The 26185-nt window shown below is 37.7% G+C and overlaps 1 protein-coding gene across 1 annotated transcript; it reads right to left on the reverse strand.

The window, feature by feature from the left end:
* Window positions 1-1562: 1562 nt before the first annotated feature.
* Window positions 1563-25532, reverse strand: SMC3 (structural maintenance of chromosomes 3). Its single transcript, XM_054382780.1, has 29 exons — window positions 25518-25532; window positions 21926-22001; window positions 19767-19805; window positions 18896-18963; window positions 18462-18533; window positions 18184-18263; window positions 17547-17625; window positions 16765-16882; window positions 16028-16203; window positions 15733-15813; window positions 15147-15311; window positions 14503-14624; window positions 13870-14083; window positions 13155-13258; window positions 12838-12937; window positions 11987-12147; window positions 10520-10661; window positions 9172-9322; window positions 8106-8258; window positions 6314-6465; window positions 5946-6104; window positions 5540-5647; window positions 5042-5150; window positions 4163-4410; window positions 3851-4063; window positions 2978-3169; window positions 2651-2828; window positions 1982-2088; window positions 1563-1699 (listed from the first exon to the last, which is right to left on the reverse strand). The coding sequence occupies exons 1-29, from the start codon at window positions 25530-25532 to the stop codon at window positions 1628-1630; spliced, it is 3654 nt and encodes a 1217-aa protein (XP_054238755.1). The 3' UTR covers window positions 1563-1627.
* Window positions 25533-26185: the final 653 nt, after the last annotated feature.

The raw sequence follows: 26185 nt of genomic DNA on the forward strand, positions 1-26185 counted from the left end.
CTGCTTCTCTCATCCAAAATTCAAAGCAAACAACTGTGAAGCTGATGCCCCAGCAGTGACAAGCCTCACGAGAGTTAGCTGAGAGCACAGCCTGCTGTTACCACAAGCAAGATATTTATCTGATGGTCACAGATTAGACACCACAAGTATGTCCTCCTTATGCATTGGATCAGATGGTGTGAAATCAGTAACCTTGTAGGAACCTGTGGACAGGTTCTTTAATCCTTCTCTGGATTTTAAACCTGCTTGTTCCACCTGCAATTCAGGAATGCTTTGCTCTGTAGCCACCCTAAATACGCACTCAGAGCTCTGTATGCAGAACTTTTGCAGAAAATGCAAAATGCAGAAAATTATTCAGGTTCTCAAATAAAAAGTCTATTCACATTAAAAATTTCGGGGGTGTTGGGGTTACTTTGGCTTCAGGAGTTGGTTTCATATTTTTTACCCTACCCTCTCTTCACTGAGAGAAGTCTACTCTGCAGCTAGTGACCCTGCATGAACTATAGAAAGCTTTGTTATGTCAGTTACATCATCATCTTCCAAAGGCTTGCTGTAGGTAGTAATTCCCTATACTATCATCATTCCCCGGGGAAGTTACGCCATAGCAACTTTGCCACTTCTCTTATTCTGACTTGTGTGGAAAGTATGCAGGTCTCCTGAGATGAGGAGTGTAAACAGTTTGTGTTCTCCCTTCCTGCCCTTACTGCAGATCTCAGGGGAGAGCAAAGGTGCTTGTGGATTGAAACCTATCAGACAGCTTTATTTTTCTGTTTGACTCAACATGTCCTACAGAGTGCATGCAGTATAGCAAGTTCACTGCTTCAGACTGCACTGTTTCATTACATAAGGTCCTGTTTAAAATTATTTTGTATTTATACTATTGTAACAGCAGCTGCTTTACTATCTTAAGAACTATGTGTCTCATGGTAAAGCCTCAAGTTTTCCAAAGTAACACCATTTTGACTGGTGACCATCACTTTCAGACTTCTCAGTATCTTCTGATACCTTTTCAGTTCAATAACCATAAGACCATGAATCTGGACAACCATGGATTTGTCTGCTTCTTGAAGGTGTTGGGATAGTGCAAAAAAAGGGGAAAAGAATGGCTTGCAAGAAGTGCTTTGTCTCATACTCTTGAAATACGCAGCTGCAGTATGACCAAACAGTATTTACTCCATCTCAGTGGAATCCTCTAGACAATATAAACCAAAAACTTAATGTAAACAAGTTACAGCAACAAAATCAATCATTTTAATTGAAGCTTTAAAAAAACAAACATGTGAGGCAAAGTAACTGATAACATTATACTTAAGAAGGAGCAACTAGCACTTTCTAAAAAGCTTTAAAACAGCAACAGACACTTTACAAAAGATTTGGGGGAGGAGAGTAAAATTTCCAAACTACAGGTACTGTATAAAGGTGACATTATCTTATAAAATACAGCAACAGAGACAAAATGGATACTGAAGCTCCTTTGAAACTAAGCCTTCTGGGGTCTTGGTTAAAACATATATTCAAAAACTATTTTAAACAAGGACTAAATAATTCATATTTTAAAATTTACAGCTCCCTGGCATAAACATAGCACTATACGCATCTTCCAAACAAGCAGTGAGTGCAATTTTGTTTAACCATGTGTGGTGTCATCTTCTACAAAGTCTTTGGCCATTTCTGCTGTGATCACATCGATATGACTAACCTGGTGGAACAAAAAGAAATACACAGTTACCAAAGTATCTCCTGCAGAGCAAGACTCATTTCTGAAGACCCTAAGACTCAGCAACAAGCCTCTAATCAATTTCTAATTCCCTTTAAAAAATATGACAAGATATTTAAATTCTTTTTCAGGAAAGCAAAAACTTTTACACAAGACTGTGATATAACTAGAAAACCATCACAGGCTGATACACTCCAAACTCTTTAAGTTGCAGACACACTTGATAAGGTTCTCACTAAATGCTGTAACTAAAATATAATTTACCTTGTTTCTGAACTTTACACCATAGAACTTGTCAGCTGACTCAAGCAGTTCAGGCCTAAAAGTTGTTGTAATAAACTGAGCATGTTCAGCTAGTTCCATAATCATATCTGTAAAAGGAACAGAAAAATTCTTTATTAATTTTCAACAAACTTTTAAATAAAGCAGGACAGGTCCTAATGAGGCAGGCAAAGAGTTTGCTGTTCTTTATTCAGAAAGAGTTTTTGGTTACTAAAACAAACAAAAAAACAATCAAGAGAAGACCTATACCAGGCTTAAGTATTATCAATTCAGTATTAACTCTGACAAATCCAGCAACTCAGCAAAATCAGTAAGGTAATTAAACTTCCATAATGAAAAACACAGTAAGCACTTTGCCAACAATGCAACGAACTAAAAGTTAATAAAAAAAAAAAAACCAACAAAACAAACAAGCTACACTTAAAACCAGGACTATTTCCACCACACTGAAGTGTAGTAGGCGACCCTTTAGATGTAGACAACACAGAGCTGCTACTTAAACCCAAGTTTATGAAAGCTTCAAAAGGCACAAAGTAAAATTCTAACACATACTGGGATACCCAGAAGTCTGCCTTTTGAGATTTTATCTTAAACACCAGGAATGAGAAGACCTTCAACCACAATGAAGATGAATACAAGGTAGACAGCTACCTGAAACAGCTTTTCTGTGCTGAGCATCCAAGGCTTGGTCAATTTCATCAAATAAGTAAAATGGAGCTGGATCACACTTCTGTATTGCAAATATCAGGGCTAGGGCCACTAAGGATTTCTGTCCTCCTGAAAGTTGCTGCATTTCTCTCATTTCACCCTGCTTCCCCGTGAATGATACCTAAATGCAAGAGCAAGATGATTCCCAATTATTAAACCACATCACTTGTGATTCTAATAAACAAGACCAATTAAATAGTGCCAAAAGAAAAAACTTAAAAGGCCATCTACACAAATATTTGGCGTACTGAAACAAATAATTTTCTTTACCCTTATGCCAACTCCAGTAAACTGGTCTACAGATGGAACACTGCTCTGAGATCCAGATCCTCTTTCGCTCTCGGTGCTGCCCTCACCCTCATCCTGGGACTGACTGCCCTCCACATCTCCTTTCTTCATCACTAACGTGGCCTTGCCACCTGGGACTAACTTCTGGAATACTTCACTGAAATTTTTTGACACCTGAAAGAGAAACAGTCAGTAAAGCAGCTTATTTTTGCAAAGTGAAATTGAGTGACAAAAATCAGCTGCTTTTTACATGACCACATTAAACATCTGCTTCAAAGCAGAGATTCACATTCATTCTTAAGCAAAGTGAGAAACATGCTATACAGAACTTGGTTCTAAAACATCTAGTATGATAACTGTCACAGTTAAACAAAAGAATTAAAACAAAACACAACCAAAAGCAAATACAACTTACTTCAGCAAACTTCAGATGAGATGTCAGTTAAGCAAATGACGTTTTAAGAGAAGACTTCACATGCTTTGTAGCTAAGATCCTTCATTAAAACTAGGAATCAATTTCACTAAATCTAGAGAACAGATTTGGTGCAAAGTTTTTTTACCAGACATTGCCCAGAAAGGGTTGTGCATAGAACAAAAGAGATTCACCAGAAATAAAATATTTAAGATGTTTAAAGCAAAGCCAGAGTTTTAATACAACCAAGATATCTATTTAAAATGCTAGCCTATTTCTTTTTCAATATTAAAATAAAAAGCCCAAACCTCAAGTTACATGATACTGCCTTCTACTATTACAGAATAGATGTATCTGGTATCTGCATCCTCCCATACAGATGCTACACACAGGACAATTTGATTTGAGCACCAGTGTCTTCACAATTGTTGTCATTTTGTTACCTGTTTGAAAGTCAGCTGAATAGCCTCATATTTCCTGAGCTCAAGGACATTCATCAGTTCCATGATGGATTTGTAACCCCTGTCCAGCTCCTCTTGTCTTTTTATCAGTTTTTCTTTCTGCTCTGAGAAATTTACAAACTGATCTAAAGCTTTTTTATTGACATGACTGTATTTCTTCAGTTCTGTATTGCACTGCTCCAGTTTACGGAATAACTGCAAATGGAAAACATTAACACATCAGAGATGATGCTCGAGATGTACTTGACACTAGTATTTCAGGTCATGAAACATGAAAACAAGTACACTTATTACCTGCTTTAAACTTAAAGTCTGATACTTTTCGAAAGCTTCCTGTGGAAGCGAACCCAACTCTCGGATTTTCTTCATGCATTCCTCCTTCTTCTTGAGAAGCATGCCTTGCCTGTTAGTCATTTTTTCAAGTTCCTTAGTATCATGGTTAATGGCATCCATATGCTCCTTTTCCATGTTCTTCCAACGTTCCATGCTCTTTTGAAGCTCTTTAATTCCTGCTTCTGTTTTGTCAATAGAATTATCCAGATCTGTGGTATTGGGTGAGAGTAAGACTTACTAGCTTGAATAAGATCAGCAATTATCCAGTCAAATATTTATGAAACAAAAAGACAAATCTGAAGAAAAATATCTATTAAGGAATAGAAAGTTAATTTTAAGAGGGTTTTTCAGCTTTTTGTCTTATTTCTTCTCCATGAGTATACGGCTTCAAAAACCCAAACATACTAAGGTCATATTAAAGTCTAGAAGAGAAGCAAAATAAAAGTTCTGAGTCATGAGTCATACAGATGCTGTTTCCTATCTGACAGTAATTTACTTTTAGATAGACAAAGGTCAAGAGTAACTATTTAAAATCATGCTTATGTAAGGAGTTGCTTCAAAAGTACTATGCCCTGAAGCCACAACTCTGCTCCCACCAACACACACACACACTTATCAGTATTACCATGCAATTGCAGGCACTTTCTTTTACCTACAACATGCACAAAATTTTCTCATTTTTTTGGTTTAAGTTCCAAAAATCTGTTACAGGCTATGTAACCACTGCAGTGTATTTGAAATTCATGATTACTTCTCATATTGTTGTCTATTTCTAAAGAAAAATATGCTCAGTGTGAACTTTCAAAAAATAAGAAGAAAAATAAAAATGATGCTACCCACCATCTGACCGTGCCAGTGTGTCTTTCACTCGTTTGTTGATAGCCTCAAGCTCTGATGTGGTGGCAGTCAGAACTGTACCACCTTCTGTTTCTCGAAGCTCATTCAGTTCCTATGGGACAAAGTAAATGCCACAAAGCTTCAGTACAGAGGGGAAGAAAAGTATAAACCAGACAAACAAGTTATCTTCTGCTACTCTGCATGTAACTGTTTTAAAAATTTCAGTAAAGTTTTAGAGAACAGTTAGACTTTGAAACAAATCTATCATGTCCTGTTTACAGATAGGCTTGGTTTTTAGAGTAGAATTTCTGTCAAAAACTCAGATGCCTAAAATACTGTGTTGACGTTTAAGTAAAACACTTAGCTTGCATATAGGGAAACAAAACCCATTACAGATAATGCAAGAGAACAAATGAGTATTTATCAAATTACGAGTAAGTGAAAGCCCTGGAAATAAACCAAAAATGGATTGCCAAAGAACATTTAAGAGGAAATTCTTACTTGTTCCACTTGATCTAAGCGTTTTCTCAGGTTCTCATTGAGATATGTTTCAACTCTTGTAATAATGCCTTCTAGTTTAATTCTCTCATTCAAAAGTTGTCTGTTTTCCTGAAAGAAATGAAAACTATTAATTGCCTTAACTGACTCCTAAACAACTGGTTTTCCCTAGTTAATACAATTAAGAGAAACAAAACCACTCTTCATGCTGAGGCAGGGAGACTTAATAATTGTTTTTCTTACAGTTAGAAACCTTCCCAGTAGTTAAGATACTAGCCTCTAAACTTCTAGACATAAATGAACCACCACTTTAACTACATTATATTCTGAAGTGACTTCTCATATGAATGGACAAAACCAAGTTTACTGGGAAGGTACATTTAATGGCAAGACCTTTCAATTTCCTTACTTGCTGCAGCTGTCGAATTTCATCATTAAGAGCATCCACACGTTTCTGATCTTCAAGACTGAGCTGAGACAACAAATCAGTCCCCAGTTCTGCTTTCAACGATTCTCTAGTGGACTCCATAGCATGTAAACTTGCCTCCAGGCTCTGCAAACTGCGTTGCTACAGAACAGATATTAAATAGAATCCTCAGCAATCTGCAAATTTATATGAATTTCATTTTTCTCCTTACGTAAATATTTTTGTGACATCTGTAGTGACCTCTTCATAGTTCATATTATGATATTAACCAGAAACAAATGCAAGTTTATCTGCAATATTAATGAAACAATTTATATACAAAACCAGCTTTCATTATCTCCATACTGTACCTTAGGCATAAATGTCTTCTCAGACTGCTGTCTTTTCTCCTTCAGCATTTTCATCTCTGACAAAATGCTGTCTCGAGAGGCTTTGAACTTTCTCTGCTGCGTCTCAATTTGCTGCATTTGGTTCATTAGCTGGTCAATCTCATTATTAATCCATACCATGTGCTAAGGAAAACTCTGTCCTTGTTTTAAAAGACATTTTATACTTATTAGTACCTTCAATTCTTAGTCCACATAGCATATTCAGTTGCCATCAAACAAAAAAAAAAAAAAACCAGAAATATTCAGTTGCCCAGGAGAAATCAAGAATTATCCACAGAAGTTACTTGAGCACTCTTATCAACACAAAGGAAAAAAAAAAATGAAGAAAGCTTAATTTAGCTGGTAATTTTGCACCACCAATGGGTCTAACAGGTAACTGAGGAATTTAACTACAAGCAACAGAAATTCAATCTCCCATTCCTAGTCACAAAAAGCAGGCTACCTGTACAACGCACACTGGGATAAGTATTAAAATTAGTTTCTGCACAAATCCTTTTCAAACTATATGCCTACACAGCTGCAGCTTAAAAACTACCTAAGGAGAAAACACCATACTTAATAAATGCTTAACTGTAGATACACAAAAGAGGTCCTGCACATTTGCTTACAGGCAAGGGTGGAAGACATTCATCAGCGCTGGTGTACATAAAGCCAGCTGGCAAATTCAGCCTATTTAAGTTACATTTAAGAAGAACATTTCAACATTCTGGCATTGACTTCAAAAAACCACGTACCTATGTCTCATTAAGTTTTGCTAATCAGTTGTGGATCTAAGAATAGGTTGCAGTGTTCTGCTTATCTACTGCCCCAAATATGTCTCTTAACGCACTGCTGGCGGCACAGAAAAAACAAAGGAGTTCAGTTCAAAGGACAGAATGACATGGATAATGGAGGAAAGGGGCAGGGGGAGGAAGACTGCATAAACTTCCCTTGTCCCTGAACTCTAGATATTGGATCTCAAAAAAGAGGTTATAGAAAAAGAAGTTATAGAAAAAGCTGACAGTCACTTTAATTTTTGTACAAGGACTGAAAATACCAAGACTGTCAAGCAAGTTAGAGCTTAATTATAACACAATGCTCTCCATCTCTTCCCCACAGCATAAGTGAACTATGTAACACACCAATTCAGGACACAAGCACTAAAAATACAGCATGAGTCAGAAGAAGCAGTGAAGATTAACAGATAACAATAATATCTGGTTATAGCAGTTACTACAAACTCATAATTAAGGTTTAACCTCATCTCTAAGCTTTAAAGATCAAGATAAAATTTTAATGGGGACATTAAAAGCTTCTCTTTTTCTGAAGGCTATAGTGCCAGACACTTTCTGAAGCAAGCTACTGGTCAAGGGCATGCTTCACTGCTATTTTTCAGTCAAGTTTCCCCAATATGGAAGTTTTACCAAAAAAAAATTAACAGAATGGTTAGAAACTATTTCTTAACTAGCTCCATTGATCTAAAAATAGTCTTTTAAAAAAGAGTGCCATTCAGTCACGAACTATGGATATCTTTTAAAATCTGTAATTTTCACTGTTTGTACACCAATTTTCACATGCAGGGGTTTCGTTTGTTTCTGGTTTGCCATTGATTTCTTTGTTACTAAAATCTCTACAGTAACATATAGAACTCAGCTGCATTAACAACAGTCAAAACAAAAGCCACACCTAATATGCAGTATTTTTCACTCATTACTGTAATTGCAAAACAAAAACTCTGCCATCACACCCTTCCCCAAGAACAATAAAAGGATATTTTCAATGTTTCTGCGTAAGTTCTCATTGAGCTTTGCTTCGAGTTCCCCAAGTTCTTCTTCTGCTTTTCTGACATCTTTTTGCAGCTCAAGCCGAGACTTCCTTGTGTCATAATAACCTCCAGTCAAAGCACCACGATGACTGACTTGATCACCTAAAAGCATAAGAGGGAGACTATAAACTGCATGCTTATAAATTGCATGCTATATGCTCTCCATAACGTTCACGGCAGTTTCTACAATACAATCTAGAAGATTAACTAGAACATTTCAACTAAGCTACAGAAGTGCTGCAGCAGTTACCAAGAATCACATATGTATTTTTACAGTAATTAGGGAAATGTTTATTTCTGTATTCAAGTTAAAGTGCATTTCCTATCTCAAGGCCAGCATAGACTGCAATGATTATCTTTAAGTATTAGCTGGACTTTTTTTTTTTAATTAATTAATTTCTGAAACCATGCAGCTATAAGGAAAAATTTATTAAAGGAAAAATGCAAATGACTAGCACTACCAGTTTGGGAAAAAAATAAATTAAATCTCAGATCTTTGGTGAGGGAGAAAACAAGATAGGCTGAGTAATTAGCAGCATCTGTGGCTTGAGAGCATGATGTTACTGAAAAATTAATGATTTCCTCCTCAGACACCCTGAGGAATTTTTCAGATTAACTTTAGGAGACAAGAGAAAAAAAAAAAAAAAAAAACAAACAATAACCCTGCAAGGAATCTGCCCTCCAAGAAAAGGCAACTAACAAGAGATATAGATTAGTTCAGAGATCGCAACATACTAGTGTGTCTGGTATGCCAAAGAATTCACCCTGCACTTAGTAGTACTTAATATTAATTTAATCTGCTTCACAGTTCTCAGGATGGAGATACTGAGCCACTAACTTTTAGATAAGAAAGTCCAATATTTGTGAAGAAATTCAGTATTTTTAAGCACTTGAAGCGCGACACTGTACATCTCTGTCAAACATATTGTATTTTGACAGCACTAACAGATCACATTTAATGAGCCTGACATTTCAGGGGTATCATTCTTACAATAAATAAAATTGTAATATTTACCTTCCAGAGTAATACAATCCATAGTGAAAGCTCTGGCTAGCTGGGTAGACACTTCCATGCTACGACAAATTAGAGTCTTTCCAAAAACATGTTTGAAAGCTTTGTCAAATCTTGGATTGTATCTCAGTTTACTGATCATAGGAATGGCATCCTGAAGTGACAGTAATTTTAGTGAGAACATCATATCGATACAAATATATTGCAACTAATTCATACACAGAATTCAAGAGAGCCATGGAAGAAAAACTGCCATCAAGAGTAAAAATGGAATACACTCCAGTCCTACCACAAGGATTTCTCAAAGTTTATCTTATCTCAAATTCACTGAATATTAACAGTGGCTTCACAATCAACAAATTTTTAGAAGGAAGACTTCTGGAGCTTGCGTATATCATTCACATTCAGGACGTCAAACCCAGAACTCAGAGTACATTATTGTGAATGATACTTAGGAAATAACCAGGTATCAGCTGGTAGAAGGGTGACAACTGACCGAATATTCCTACAACAAACACGAATGCTCTATGGAAATCAACTACAGGAGTTTGCAGTTTTTGTTTTTAACATCAAAGCTCGAGTCTTAAGTCAATTAAGAGTCTGGCAGGAATCTCATCTGAGTACTAAATTGCTACTGAAGCAATACTGAGTAAGTATAAAAAATTATCAAGTGTAATAAATTATCAGCATTTTTCCCTTCTGTGGAGAGAAAGACACAAACATTAACACAGCTTTACTAGTAAAGCCTTCCCCAAAACAAGGACATCAGAAGTCAAGACAGTTTCCTTTTTTTTCCTTCTGTTTATCTATTTCTCAAAAACTTTTTCTATCATGATTATTGTAGGAAGCAGTTAACATATGCACTATTAGTTGACTTACTAACATTTCAAAGAAGAGCTGATACTTTCCTGATATGTATTTCAGAACTACCTTTTAAATGATTGTAATTGAAGGTTTATTTATGCATTTTTTTTAAACACAATTAATTTCCAGTAACTTTGAGAAATTGTCCATGGCTGTAACAGAAAACACAGCTCTTCAGTTTTTGCACATGGCAGCACTTCAGCTTGAAAAATTCAGTAATTCAGCAAGTACTGACTATCTGTTCACAAGACAGTTCTATTTCTAGCATCATCCATTTACTTGTAAGGTGAAGTTTGTATTTAGAGAACAAATAGCTGGTAAGAAATTAAGTATTTTCTTATAAGAGAAGCACAGATTACAATTATTATTTAATTGCAGGCACTCAAAAGCAAAGCAAATGCTGTGCAATAAGCAATACATGCAAACAATTCAAAATATGAGGCTTTGTAATTAAGTAGAAGAAGGTTCAAAAGGAACTCAAACTCACATTAGTTTCAGGATAAGCAGTATCTCTAACATCCAACTTATTCAGAGGCAGGAAAGTCACTTCTCCAGGAAGGTTCATTTTGTTAAATTCCATTAGGATCTTTGTACTGACCTCATCAGAATCCACAATGTGATAAAACAACCTAATTAACAAGACCGATAAATAAGCAAAACTTCACACTGCTAAAAGCACTAATGTATGGGAACAGCCAGCATGCAGTATCGTTAAATAATGTATTGATATAAAGCTGTGTCTCATCCTCTCTTCAAGGCTGTGTCTTGACATAAGCAGGTGGATTAACTCCTTTCACTTAATGTGGAATCAGCTAAGAATTTTGCATTCCACCCTTCAGTCACAAGAACAGCTCAATAGGTATATAGTGTAACTCCCTGTTTACACAGCTTCTGCTGGTTCATCTACAAACCTGTCCCCCACACTGTCAACACACAATAGTCAGCCTTTTTTGTATGGATTTACACACAGTTTGGACCTTATGCCTCTGTACACAATCAACAGTAACAGCAATCACATGCCCTGTGCATGACTATGACTAGCAAGAAAGAGACTGAAAATAGTGATCCTTCTTTTCCAAGTTGAACTAGTTTGCTTGTTAATGCTTTTTTTCAAACTATGGAGTACAAGATTTCAGACACAACTGTCAAGTACTTTGAAGAGATATCCTTGTTCACACAGACACAGATTAGGAACTGCACTTCAAATTCTGGTAGCATCAACATTTATATGTGATAGTGTAGCAAGATCATGACACCTCTGTCTTCTTTCCTGTTCTTATACCAGTGTCTACATTTCATTATAACAAGCATTTGCTTGACTACTCATTAATTCAAACAGGGACTGATCAGATGTTGCAGGAAGTGGTAGATACCCAAAAGGCACTTATTACTCCTAGAACACACATTACACAGACTCGCTAACACTCAACATCTTTTCAGATGGCTTTTTAATAGCAGTTTTGGACAGTTTAGAGACCACCCTCACCCATGAAACTTTTTAGTGTTAAGTGAAATAAACCTAATTGATTGTTATCAACCATTAGCACAGCTTCCTGTAGCATTTTCCATACTGGAAGATACCATCCACTTTGTTCAATACAGCTCAGCCTCACTACCAATCCTCACAGTAAATGGCAGGTGTAGGCCTGGGCCTTTTTTTATGGGGGGAGGAGTGGGTATGGGTTGGGGGGGGGTTGTCTTTGTGTCATTTTGATTTTGGACTTTTTAGGCAAGATCAAGAGCAGCTAGAATTCATTTTTAAATAGGCAGAATTCTTCCAAGTTCCTTCTCAACAGACTAACAGTTTGATCATGCTAAACAGAAAGCACTTTGACCAAAAAGAGACAAGAGCTTGAGTTCAAAAGAATAAAACTTCTAGCAGCAACTGGCATCAACTGAATTGCAATACTGCAGGCTGCTTTAACTTATATTAACACTAAAAGCATGCAATTACCTGTTCCCTGCAGTAACTTCAACACAGGTGTAGAAAGCTGGTTCACATTCAAAGTTATTCATGACAATGCCATGATAGCCATTCAGAACATGCTGGTTTATGCCTTTTCGACGGAAGTGCTCCAGAACTTTGTTTATGCTGTCTATACCATTCAAAATGGCCTGTTAAAACATAACTCATTATTCTTCTACAATTAAAAGATGCAGAAGTAATACTCATTTTATCTTCAACTTTGTGAAAATTGTAGTTTTTTTTTGCCAAGTTCTTGCTAACTAACCCACAGTATTTGAGTCTGCTGCTTCTCAGGGTGGGGAGGCAGTTGTTCCTTCTTGGTTTTGTGGGGCTTTCTTTGGGATTTTTTTGTTTGTTTGTAGGGTTTTTTAATGTGGTGGTGGTGGTTGAGGTTTTGTTTGTTTGGGTTTGTGGTATTGGTTTTTGTTTGGTTTTGGATTTTTGTTTTGTTTCATTGTGTTTGTTTTTTCTGTTTGCTCATTGTTTGGTTGTGTTTGGGTGTTTTTGTTTCATTTTTGTTTTGTTTGTATCTGGTTGTTTGGAGTTTTTGTTTGTTTTTTTAAGTTAAAAGAGATTAGAACTCCTAAAATTATTCCAGTTCTACCTGGTCTCTTTATGTCTCCTCAATTACCCTTAGCTTACAAAACTAATTTCCAACTAGTTATATAGCTGTAAATGTTTTTTTAAAAATCCAGTTACAAATGTAATTATCTTAATTATGACATTAAGACCACAACCAAAGAAGTAACTGTGATATCCTTCAGATATGATTACGACTCGTCCTGTAAGAATGAGAAGACAAGTTTCCACAAGGAATTCTCAAGTACCAGGTATCTTACCTTTCCTGTTGCTGCTCTGAGAAGCTGCTGTTTCTTCTCTAAATCCTCCCGTTTTGCAGCAAGAGCTTGCTGTTCTGCATTCTCTTCTCTCCATAGATAACTACAGAAGAAAACCAATTACAATATTTTAAGTGTAAATAAAGTCCAGACAGTTTTTATTATTGTCTTCAAAGACTGCTAATCTAATAGGAGGGTGAAGTGCAGGAATTCATATGTATGGCGGCATTTTTAAAACATACCTACATGCCATATTAATGACTACATGGTTGGGGCCCTTCAAATTAAGTAAGAGTCAGACATTTCAATTAATTACTAACTTTCTTTCGCTCTGTAGTTCATCCTTTTTATTTTTCACTTCATAGTATTTTCTGTCCAGTTCTTCAACACGAGCCTTCACTTCATTAAGATCCTGGTCCAGTTTCTAACACAAAGAAAAGAGTATAAAACTACAGTTCTGTTAAAAATAATAAAATAAATTACTAATAAAATATCAGAAACAATTCCTACAAACATTTTAAACCAACTTCAACCTGCAAAAGCACCAATAATAAATCTACCTTTGTGAGCAAGCAGTAAAAATGTGAAGTTACAAGTAATCTGGAAAGCAGGTACTTGAGCACAGTACCAGCTTACAATTACAACCAGCTACAATTGTGGTGCAAAAGTGCAGTGCTTGCAGCACCGAATATAAATAATGTAAGTCTTTATAAAAACATAACAAATTGTTATGTATGTGAAATGGCATGTATGTGAGTAAGGCAGATCTAGACCTGCTCCTAAAAACTTCCACCAAACACTCTGGGGAAAGTACAAAAAAGAAAAGTCAACACAGAGCGAAGGTAGGTGCAGCGCTAAAAGGAATTCAGAATTTGTCTGCAGGCTTTTTCAAGAACAGATTTTTATGAGACCACACCCAACCAGAATGTCTCATCTTCCTTCTAAATAAGCACTGAAGTCCAATTGTCCAAGACTAAATTTGAGTGTGTAACCTTTCCCTCAAAAACACCGAGAAGCAGTAAGCTGCAAACTTACACTGTACTGTTCCAAATTTTTCTCCTTGTTTGCCTCTGTATCCTCTAAATCCTTGTGTATGGCTGCAATCTGCCGCTTCTTGTCATTGATGGCTTGATCTAAAGACTTCAGTTCTTTCTTTATCCACTTGTCCCTTTCTTCTTTGGAAGTAAACTGGCTTCCTCGACCTTGTTTTGCATAAAGATCTGTTCTTTCCTGTGTAGCCTGTGCCAGTCTATTTTGAGAAGGGAAAAACATGCTGTATTATAAAGAAACCTTGTACTTATTAACAGCAAGCATTAAGAATTACTGCAAGAATTTTCAAAAAGTGTCAAACCATGCTCTAAAGTCTGAGCATCAAATCAGTAACAAAAAGAAAAGGATCATGCTATAAATCATAAAGTCACCCAGAAGACTTCAAAAAACAAGGAGTGGTTAAACTTAAAAATTAACCTCCCCAAATACTGTTCCTCTGCCCAACAACAAAGAAGGCTTTTTACAGACCATCTCTTAAGTACATCTAACTGCCCCATTCTCAAGCAACAGGTACAACCAAATTAACTGCACGCATAGACATTACTAATATCTTGAAGCATTGGAGGAAGGGGTTTTGTTTGTTATTTAATGCTTTGGCTATTGTACAATGTCACAGACCTAGCAATTCCTCTCTCTTCTTTTTCTTTTACACTGTTAAATTTCGGCTCCGTTTCTGCTAATTCTTTCTGCTTCTCCTCAATTTTCTCAAGAAGCTTTTGCCTCTCCTTTAACAGTCTTTTCTGAAAGTCAAACAAAGCAGTATTTAAGGTTAGGTAATATCAGGAACTGTGTTATTAGATAAATACACACTTCTAAAGAACAATTTAATTGTAAGATGCCATTGTTTATCTGATACTACCCTGTTTCAACACAACAGAAAGGAATTCTGTTCCAATCAGAACAACAAGAAGGGATGAAGTGAAGCACTCTCAAGAGGCTAAACTATGCAAGCAAGGAAGGTCTACATAGCCCAAGCAGGCAAGTTCAAGCTAGGGCTACAAACAAAACTCTCCTTCCCAGTACTTGCAGCCATTAAGGTATCAGAGTTTTATGTGCTCAATTTTGCAACATACAGGATAAGGGACCACTACACAGGAGTCTGTTTATATACACAGAAGCACACTAAAGACACCACAAAACACTAAGCTCTCTCTCCAGCAAACCTTAGAAAATAATAAACTGCTGCACTCCAAACCTAAAACATCGGTGTACAAGTACTCTTCCTTGTGATGACATTTTAAGACTTCATTGCAGTTACATACCCTTTGTTCACTGTTGCCAGCTAATTCATCCTGTAGGTCTTTAGCCTTCAGCTCCAGTTTAGTCCTCTGTTTAATCTGTTCCTGTCTTTCAGCACTAAGTTGCTCTTTCTCTTCCTTCATTGCCGAAATCTTTGTCTTCAGTTCTCGAACTTGCCGCTCTATTTCCTAGGCAAATTTGAACATTCAGTATCTTAAGCACAGCGTGCACATGTCACTGTCTAGCAAAACCCACCAGACTGTTAGAATGCAGAAGAATTTCTCCTATTTCTGAACAGGATGAAAGAATAGAACAGAATTCAACATGGTTTTAGAACCTACCTCCACCCTCACAAAAACTCCTAACACACTTCTGCCTTGTTAAAAGGAAACTTTTACCCAGTTTAGAATGGGGCAGTGGAGTAGAAGGAGTTGGGGGCACTTGGTCTCTGAGTTCTGAAAAGTTGACCTATCTATGGTGGTGCTTAAGTCTCTAGTATCACCAGTCACTTCAGTACCTGGAACCACTGAAGTGTCCAGCCAATGAGATGCCAGAACATCATTACTGATCCATATCCACTACTCAACCAACAGAGGAATCTTGACTTACCTCCATTTTATCTCTAGCATCTTGCTGTGCATCTCTCAGTTGCCTGGATTTTTCTCCACTGGTCTCTCGTTTGGCAGAAAGCTGTAGAGAAACATCACCAATAGTGTAAGAAGCAAGACTCTGGGTTTTTGTAGTTCTCCACCTGCCCCCCCAATTAAGAAAATAATTTGTTAAATTAGTAAAGAATGTTGAGGAATTAGTAAATTAGTAAAGAATACTGAGGAACACAAAGAGACACTGGGAAAAAGCAAATCAACTGTTCAAGTTCCATTTTTTATTAACCAAGAATTTTTACCTCATCAAGCTTAGCTCGGGTTTCATTAAGTTCTTGATTATAAATGGTGTATTCCAATGCTCTCCTCATTTTATCCCATTTCTGGTACTGAGCCAGCTCTTCTTTCTCCTCTTCCAGAGTATGCAGTCGCTCTTCAATGTATTTCAACAACTCATTGATCTTCTCTCGCTTGCCCTCTTTAGAAAAGAGGACAATCTTGAAGCGCAGCTAAACACAGTAATACATTTCCAGACCTTTAAAGCTAACAAATCTCCTCCCGTGATTAATTATATCAACAGTCACAAAATGTGTAAAGAAGAACCCATGTCCCAGGGTTCCCCAAAATGCCATTCCAACAGCAGAACTGTTGATACTAGTTATGTAAAGCAACAAAAGAATGTACCCTTTTGGCTCATATTTACATAGACTATACTAAATAGAAGTTTAGTGCTTGCATAGCAGTAGGTATTCTGATTTTTGGACTGCTGCCAGCAGACATAACTTGTGTTTTGGACAGTACAAATATATCCCTACTTGTCTAGCTAAAAAGTTCTACTACTACTAGCAGACATGAAGTCAGTAGTTAAACCTTTTGAGATATTTAAAATTCAAGGAGGAAATAGGACATGCTTTGCATCATTTAACATACCATAAATAAACTCTTTCTAGCAATTAACTTTACTGAAAAAGCCATAAACCTTTAAAGTTATCTGAATTGCTCTGGCATAAAATGTTCGTTTCTTAAAAACCCTTTTTACCTGTTTCTTTCATTAGCGAAATACTCTCTTCTTTACGCTCGTCGTACACTCTGGTACCTGCTACTTCTCTTAGTAACTTTAGTCTTTGAGAGTCAGGAGCTGTGGCCATCTGGTTGATCTGGAAAATGAAGATCTATGATTTCAGTAGCCTGCTCAACAGATCAAAGATTGTACTTTTCTTGCTTTGCCTCTTTGCCTGAGGTTTTGGCAGGAAGATTCAGATACCTAGTATATACCATACTGCACTCCTATTGAGGCAGGTAGTTTAGAATGGCAAATATTCCACTTGTAATGAGTTTTGCTCATTTTCATATGCTACCAGTTACTGCTACACCTCAAAGCATTAGTATTATGTAAACTGAAGAAATCATTACCTGCTCAAAATTCTGTTTGGAGAAACTCAAGCTTGGGCTTTTAAGTTCTGGTGCTAAACCAAATAGTTTAAATGCCTCCATAAACCCAAAAGTGTAGGGGTTATAAGTCTTAGAACAGTTTGTGCCATGAAACACTCATTAATCCAACATTAAATCACTCATACAATTAAACTCAACATAAAACTCAGCTTCCTTCAATAAAATTTCAGCAGCTGCATACTTTTACAAGAAAGTAACTGTTTTTAATTTGTATTATACAAAACCAGTAAGTGTATTTTGGCTGAAAGAGTTATGTGCACTAAATTTTAGGCTTTGGTTTAATTCTGCAATAACTGAACTAGACATGGCATCCAGGAAAAGAGATATTGCTAATAGTGATTTCTTCTACTTTGTGAAAAAGAATCTTACCTTTCCTTGCTTGACAATGTAGTAGGGGTTACTTCGAGAAAATCCAGCACTTTCCAAAAGATTCATTACATCATTTTTCCTGAAATATTATGGTGAAACTATTAAAAACACTTACAGTGAAAGTGACAGCTGTAAGAATTCAGAGATGTATCACAACTATACATCACACACTATAATCACCGTGTGCAATGCATGATGTGTTTGAAGAAGCTTCTTTATTTGGTAACAGCTGAAAGGAAATGAGGGAATAAAAACAGAAAATAGCTACAACACTGTAACACTGCAAAGAGATTAAGAAAGAGCACCTTGAAGCAAAGAGGAGGCAAATACAGGAAAAGGTATCAAAAGAAACAATATGAATCCATCTTAAAGTCTGCTAACTCTTCTATTTACAAAAGCCCTGAAAGAAATACCATAGAAGCAGTTAAACACTACACTAATGAATGGATTAAGCTGTAGACAGCAGACTTTGAATTTACCACACAAGGACTGATGTCCTTGCTGTCAAACTACTGATACTGTACTCAGTATTACACAACTGACTTGATTGATTTCAGGCTAGAGATGCAAGTGTTCAGTTTGACTAGACAATTTTACAGAAATATACTAGTCTCAGCTAAGGAAAAGAAGTACCTACGTCACCATTTTCTTGTCTAAGAAATACTGGTCCTTCTTGGCTCCAATGACTCTGCGAAGTGAGACTTCCTCTTTATCAATCTTAAGAAAACAAAACAAAGTAAATTTAACTGCTTGCTGTAGGCAAGTATAACTAATCCAGAGTGTTTATGACACTTTTTACCAAAACTGACTCAAAAGGAGTTATCATACTGAAGACTTCTATAATACTGAGATTACTGAAGTCTGAAATGATCTATCTGATCTGAAATTATTTCTGAAGTAGTTTATTCAACTCACCGGTAACCTGTTGTCAGAATTGTCAAAAATAATTTCCACAAATGCTGAAATAACACGGGGACCTGTACCTTCCTGAGAAAGGAGATATTTTGGTTAGGTTTGGAAGGATTTTGTGCTCATTCATCTTCCCTTTTCTGTGACAATCCCGCTTCCCTTTTCCTTTCAAGGATTTCAAGCCAAGAACATCTGTGTAAGATGCATTACATGCATTTTTACTTCTGAAAATCTTGTGATATGCATTCACCAGTGAGCATTATCAACATAAAGTATTTCTTTAAAATAAACTCCCTTTTACCAAAGGGAAACAAAAACTGTTTAAGGATGCTTTCAAAAGAATTGCCTTAAAATATTCACAGCCCAGTAATTTACCATTTTTGCAGTAACGTTTTAATGCATTAGCTTGTTCTTTTGTCTTGTTATACACCTTCACTTACATGCAACAAAGCCAATCTCTGCTCTGGGCGGAGATGACTAAACTCATCACTGAGGACAAACTGGATTGCTGTAGTAAAATAAACAGAAGATGTATTATTTCCTTTAAGGAGCCATGCAACAGTTTCTTTAACTCAAAACATACTGCTTTACCGTTGTATAGCACAGTCACGCTGTTGCTAGTATCTTACAATGTTTCTTCATTAAAAACTTTAATCTGCTGGAACTTTATAACTCAGTCTGCTGTACACTAAGACTCATTGTGGCCATGTCACTAGTTCACTGCATAAGCATGAACAATGCTGCACAAGTAGGGATTCAAGAGCTTTACTCTACAAATACATAGCACACAGAGCTAGGTTTAAAATATTGCTAAAATACTTAATACTTGACAATTTATAAAGACTACCATCACGAAGGCCACTAACACCTTTGACTAGCGTCTCTGTTCCTCCTTTGGTGCTCCCACTCCACAAACCCCTGCATAACCATACATTAAAAAGCTGTGTAAGCTGTGCCATACTGCTATGAAACCAGTTTAGAATTTAGTCACTAGAAATGTCTACAGCAACTGCAAATATCACAACTGGTTTTCAAGGTGAGTGACTTTCAAAATCCATTTCCTGTAAATACATTTTTCCCTCTTAAAAGTTGTAGAAGGCCTTTATTAAGAGATGCCAAATACTAGGGAAAAATCTGATGGTTAAGTATTAAACAAGTGTACTCAATCTGCCTTTCATCACTATCAAGTAATTAGCAACCTGTCATTCCTTGTTGAGGAGGAATGTGTAGTAAACCAACTTCTGGTAACAAGAAAGAAACATGGTTATCACCAGCATCTCTGTACTATTACATTAAGAAATCCACACTTACCATAAAAGAAGTTGCTTTTTCCAGATCCATTTCTTCCCACTGAAAAATAAAACACAAAGTATAACCTCAAGTTGATATACATTAACACCGCAACACGCATTAAATGCTCGAGAACCCAAATGTAACACAGACAAACAAAATCTCAAGAGAATGAGACAGATTAGTAGGTGGATTACTTACTCGTTATTTGAGAACAAGAGAGCAGCTCTTCCCCCACTCAAACACATTACCATGACTTACAAACTCCAATGCTATTCCACTATGAGAATAACGGTTAAACCAGTAAACAATCCTTTTGTTTTTAATACTGATCTCTTGGAGTGGTAAGAAGAGTAGACCTAAAATCAAACTCTTCTGGTCCCAGCATCATTTTCTTTGGCATTTGACCAAAGGAAATCACTTTCCTGTACATTCAGGCTGACTGCATGAATTTCAGGTAGCATATAAACTTCTTGTTTTAAAAAAAACTGAAAGCACTCCATTTAGAAACAAAAGTAGGAATACTGCACTACGCTAACGTACATTAATCTCAGGGTGTATCCTGATGCATTTCAGGGAGGCTTTCTTATTTTTAAGATCAGCACTTACTATACTGATTTTGAAACTGCTTGCCTTCCAGCAGCAACCAACAGCTCAGGCTTTCCATCCCTTCCTGCCTACATGCTCACTAGATTCACCTCATTCCCAAAACTACTTGGAACTGCTATGAAGTCTTTGGAACTGCTATGAGGTCTTTAAAAATACAAAAAACAGTGAAGCCTGATTTTAATTTTTTCTTTTAAAAACACCAATACCTGGCTGAAGTTTTAGCTCCCTGTGATGGTTTGAAACTGTCTTTTTAATTTTTCCTTGCAAAGTTCAAAACAGAGAAAGTGAAAGAATGTAAATAAGTCACTAGTGGGTGTAAGAAAGCAAAATAACGATTGTTCTAAACACTTCCATTGGATAGATAGAAATGTTTAAGAACTATTACCCAAAACAAAGTAGGCATTCGGCACATTCTGCGTTTGGCAGTGGGGGCAGTTGCTGGGCTGTCTGGCTGCTGTTTCTTCTTCTCTTCTGGCTGAAGATAACACACTGACCTTGGCAGCTAAGTTAACAACTTTCTGCTCTAACTAAACTCTGCTTCTCTGTCCAGGGGGGTCTGGGGGGGAAGCTCCTGGGAGAGGGAGGCCCCTTTGGGAGGGTGCCCTTGGGGGGAAGCAAAGGGAGATCGATTGTGCTTTTTCTGTTGATTGTATATATTTGTGAATGTTGTGAATTTTGTATATTTGTACATATTCATTGCATTTCATTGTAGATTTTAGACTCTGCTTGTAAATACAGCTTTTCATTTGCTTCCAGACTGAGCTAGCCTGGTTATTGTTGGTGGGGGGGGAATTTCAGCTCACACCAACACACTCCCACTGAAGTAACACTGCATAATAGGACACACTATGCAAGTATATGCACTTTTCCAGTCTCTGGGTAAATCACGGCTACTAAGTTTTTATGTCCAAAGCTGACAGTTTTCTGTTGAGTCAGCAGTCTCAAAGTTGCTGCACAATCACTGAAATCTATGCAAATGAAAAGGCAGAACCAGGCAGACATAAGCAAAATTAGGAAGAGGCATGAGTATGGTGGACAATACACTGTTAAATTAGGTGTTATGTATGAAATTACACTTTGAAACTTTTTTTTTGACAGCACACATTCCAGAAATTCATTCCCCCAAAGCTGGAAGAGGATCATCTTCTCTGCATCATTTTATAGCAGCTAGTACGCTTACTTATCAAAAGTGATCACACTTGGACACACACACGCAGAAAAGTAGTTCCATACAAATTCTCTGCTGCTACTCCTGCAAGGACAGCTTTTAAAGGGGGGTGGGTCTGGCTACTACAGAGATCTGCAGATAGGAAGTTTACAGACTTCACTCAGTTTCTGAAGACTCGGACATACTACTGTCACAGTAAAACTGAATGTTAGCATTATGTTTCTGCAAGTGGAACGCACATACTGCAATAAAATTACAGACAACTGTAAACAAGTTTCCAGGACAGAAAATAGTCATCAAATGTAGTCAGAGTATTAAAAACTATAAAAGACTCTAACATGAACATAATCTGAAGTAGAAGTGCAACTCTAGTTACTGTCAAAAGACAAGCATCAGAACTTACCAATGACATTGTGTTTTGAGCTGAATGGGTCCACAATGGTTTGGTCTCTGTAGCTTCGAAAGCCCTGAATGATTACCTAAAGAGAAGAGTGTAACAAAGTTTTACAGATTATTTACATTAATTGTATTTGATTTCCTCTACCGTTCCCACATAAACTTCAGTCTTCCAGGTGAAGATCAGCAACTCACATCACAAAACTTGAGACTCATCTAAGCAGCAGCAGCACTTAAGAGCCAGATTTTCTTCCCACATCACAAGAAAAACTGGTGCTTACCTATACCAAAGTACTATGAACATGAGAGTTCTGATAATCTTGTAAAAATGACACACAAAAGAGATGTACTGCATTAAATGTTACATACAAGAAGGGCAAACTCAGTGTAACAAGCATTTATCCTAGTCCCAAATTATTTTTAGTTTTTATAATGCAATTCACATGCAGCGTAAGAATTCTGTCTACAAATTTTCCAAGCAATTGCAGAGAAGTGCAAAAATTCTGCCTATAGTACCTTCAATACAGTCATATTTCGTTTTACTCTGCAGCCTAAAGGGAAAGTTAAAAAGGCAAACTATCTTGGTTCTAGTGAATTCACTTCCTAAGCAGACAAATACAAACCTACACAATCTACTTGAGGAGCCACACAGCAGTCATCTCAAAGCCGCATCTCAAATTTCAACTATTCTATTTCAGTAGTTATTTGAGTTACTTGCCAAGCAAGTAAGATACAAGGTAGAGCGACAATATACAATACTTTGGTTCTTCAGAGCAGAGAAATTGATTCATTCCAGCATTAAGCAACCTTTTCCAAACGTTAAAGCTGTGCTGTAAGACTATACAGCAGCTTTGCTCTGTTCAGCAAAACATCAAAAAGACAGCAGCCGCATTAAAGTTTTGCTCTTTGCAGATCTTTCAGCAAGAACAGTTAGAAAAGAACTAGAGCTGACATTTAATCATTATGTCCTTCGCTTAGCTCTTCCTGAAGAGAAGCAAGATATTGTTAAAAGTAATTGCAATGTTTCACCATGACAACTATCATCAACAAAGAATTACTTGTTAGGAAGACAGCAAAACTGCTCTTACCACTTGTTTGTAACCAAAGGATTAAAACTATCTCTCAAAAACTGAATGAAAAGCCATGTCAGACAATGAGATTGTCATTTCAATTTCTGTAAAGGCATTAACTGACTTTTAATCAGAAACCACAGAGCCATTCTCTTCCCAAGCACTATGGCTTCCTCGTCATATTCTCTTTGCAAAATTATTTTACTACCAGAATCTGAAATTAAGAATATGGTAGGCATAAAGTTATTAATACTAATCTGATGACCATTGGACATCAGATCTAAGCATGAGCAGCTATTCTGGAAAAGGAACAGTCCTCCAATAAAACTTCCTCCAAAACTTTGCCCATTTAAACTTTTTTTGAATTGCAAATGTTTATGCTCCTTCTCCTCAAGCAAGATACAGTTCTCATCAAGTACCTGCACAGTATTCAAATTCAAACCCAAACCAAATGCATTGGAAGTAATTAAGGATTTCCTAAATTAATGGACCAAATTGCAGAAAGCATTTTTAAGACAATGGATTAACTGAAAGCTCCAATCACTGTGACTGTGAACACAGACCCCGCCATGTGCCACAAAAACCAGGTCTGCCTCATCTGCCAGCGGAGACTTGTGCAAGCTCTGTACCTGGAAAGGTACAGGAACAGCAAATAATCTTCGTCAGGTCTTGAAACCAACTCTAGGCCATGGCAACTACTTTTGCTCACTCAAATTTTGAAAAATAAGTAATATTTTTAAAAAACAGTATTTGGCAAACAATGCTGCTTCCAATACATCAAATTTCATAAAAAATTGCTCTATAGTGTTTTTCTAGTTTATCTACAATATTCTAAAAACATCCAGAAGAGAATAATTGATCTACTTCAATCTCGTAAGAATGCAAAAACATCTACAAAAAGGTAAAAACAATGAACCATGCTTTCTTTGATATTACTGTAGAAGCATAAACTTCCACCATGCACAAATTCAGGCACCATGAGAGTATAACACAGGCAGACTCTGAACACCACTTTCCCTCCTCCTCTAAAGCTTTTCCTGAAGAACTTCTCACTTCGTGCATCCCTACAAATTCTGAAGCCTCCTAACTTCTTAACTGTCTTATATAGCCTCAGATTATAACTGAAATAGTTCCTGGAGCTGGGAGGTAAAAATTATTTCTGTGAAGCAACAACATAAACGACAATGGTGGGGAAAAATTCACCATCAACGATTTTATTCTCACTTTCACACCTTGTTAACACCCTCTTCTATGGCTCCTAGTACAGTATTGGTTACTGACCACGTAAGTCTTTTTCAGATGAAATTAATTCTTCTGTTCTCACTTAATTTGAGCTTCTTACTCTGATTCTATATATCTTCATAACTGTTTTCTTTTGTGCAGTTCAAATCTGCAGAACAATTAATGCTTTAAAGCAACGCGTACACCTGTAATCACATTGTGATTTACTAAAACACTATCAACAGGCATTTGAAACACTCCCTAGTCAGTCAAACAGTTGATGGAAATCTGTTTTTTTATGCACTTCCAAACATGAAGTATTTTTCCTTAATAATAAAACCCGCAGGGTTTCAGAAAGCTAGGTAAATTGAGTCCACCGAGAATGAGAATCCTAGGAGGCTCTGTATGAACAGGCATAGGCAGTGGTACAAAAGTAGCCAAAGAAATTCAGCCATACTATGCAATACGATTGGAGTGTTATGCTACAAAGGTAACGTTAATGATTACCTCAATCTTAGAAACGGATTGGAAAGTCTACTCAAGAACCTTCTTTTTAACTGAAGGTTAGCTACAGGTCGCCCGTCAAGTATGAAGTATAACAGATTGAAGAGTTCATGCCTGAGGGCCTAAAGCATCACCCCAATCAAACAGTTTCTGCTGGAGGAAGCGGCAAACAAACACAGTTTGAATTGAAACCCCCAACACGGTCACGTTTTCCCAATGAAACTACACGTAGATTAAAACACGTGCATACTAAAAAAATATATATACAAAAGAGGAGACCCCCACAACTTCAACAGCTGATAGACGCAACCTGACAAATGAGGAGTGTATGAACCTAGCACGACTAAGAGCCTCCGAGCTTTGGGATGCTCATCGTGTGGAGGACGAGGACCAGGACACCAGGGCTATCCTGTCCTCGCACAGTCCGCGAAAAATGTCCTGGGTCCAAGAGGGTCTCCCTTCAAAACCTCTTCACACCAGTAACAAATTAAACCAGCCACGGGAACCAAAGAAAGCATCCCCCACACTACATGGCGGGCTTGCTCCGTGGCCGGGCCGGGGGACGCTTCCCCTCACCAAGGGCCGCGGTGTCTCTCCCCGGGACAGCGGCGAAGGCCTTCACGCGCGCCATCAGCCAGAGGGCCTCTTGATGTGGGCCCGGGACCTGGCTTTGCCGCTAGCCCAGAGATTGAATGAAGATTCCCCCCGCAACACCAGGGTAGGGTAGAAAGGCCAGGACAAACCGGGCCAGCCACGACCAGGCCACACCAGACAAGGTGGGCAGTTCAGAGCCCGCCAGCTTACCTGCTTTATATACATATCTGCGAGGGATGGGGGAGGCGACCGCCCCGGTGCCTCCTGCCGACGCTCAGCCCGCCCTCACCGTTTCCTCTTCGCACAAGTGCTCGGCGTGACTCCTGAGGTGGTCTTCACTCCCACCGCCTTCTCCCCCTCTTCGGCCTCTACAGCACAACGTCCCGCTCACCCCTCACGCAAGCAAAATGGCGGCGAAGCCTCCCCCAACACGAACCGGCGCGAATCATACGGCAGCAGATGGAAGGGGAGATACAGAACAGAGAATGCCCCGTCTCTGCGCTGGAGAAGGGACACGGAAGACACAGAAGGGAATCTCCTCTTTAATGTTTGTAAAGTGTTTCAGTGGCCTTTTTGAAGCTGGAGAAAGCTGCTCACACTGTCTCGTCTCCCTTTTCAGTAGGGATCCCCCCATGGATTTGGGAAAAGTGGTTTCTCCCTGTGAGGGGCAGGTTGGGCGCCAAAGGCAAGTGTGAGCTGAGAGCTGAGCAGTGGAAAGCAGCGGTCCCGGAGGGCTGTTGCCAGGGGTCGGGGCGCGGCGGGTTTTGAGCCTTAGTGCTGTGAGCCAGCTCCGAGGTGGAACAGCAGTAAAAGTTCTCCCCCTGAATGAGTAATAAAACTTTTATTTAAAAATTTATATTAAAAAACCCCAACTGTTT

The sequence above is a fragment of the Indicator indicator genome, chromosome 7 (genome assembly GCF_027791375.1).
Source record: "Indicator indicator isolate 239-I01 chromosome 7, UM_Iind_1.1, whole genome shotgun sequence".
In the NCBI taxonomy this organism is placed as follows: Eukaryota; Metazoa; Chordata; class Aves; order Piciformes; family Indicatoridae; genus Indicator; species Indicator indicator.

Excerpts from the sequence above, each read along its gene's own strand:
- SMC3 (XM_054382780.1), bottom strand. Across the intron at positions 15,814-16,027 it reads CCCGAGCTAAGCTTGATGAG|CTTTCTGCCAAACGAGAGAC; the intron begins GTAAAAATTCTT and ends GTTTCTCTACAG. Across the intron at positions 6,466-8,105 it reads CTTACGCAGAAACATTGAAA|GGATTAATAATGAGATTGAC; the intron begins ATATCCTTTTAT and ends AGCACATGGTAT.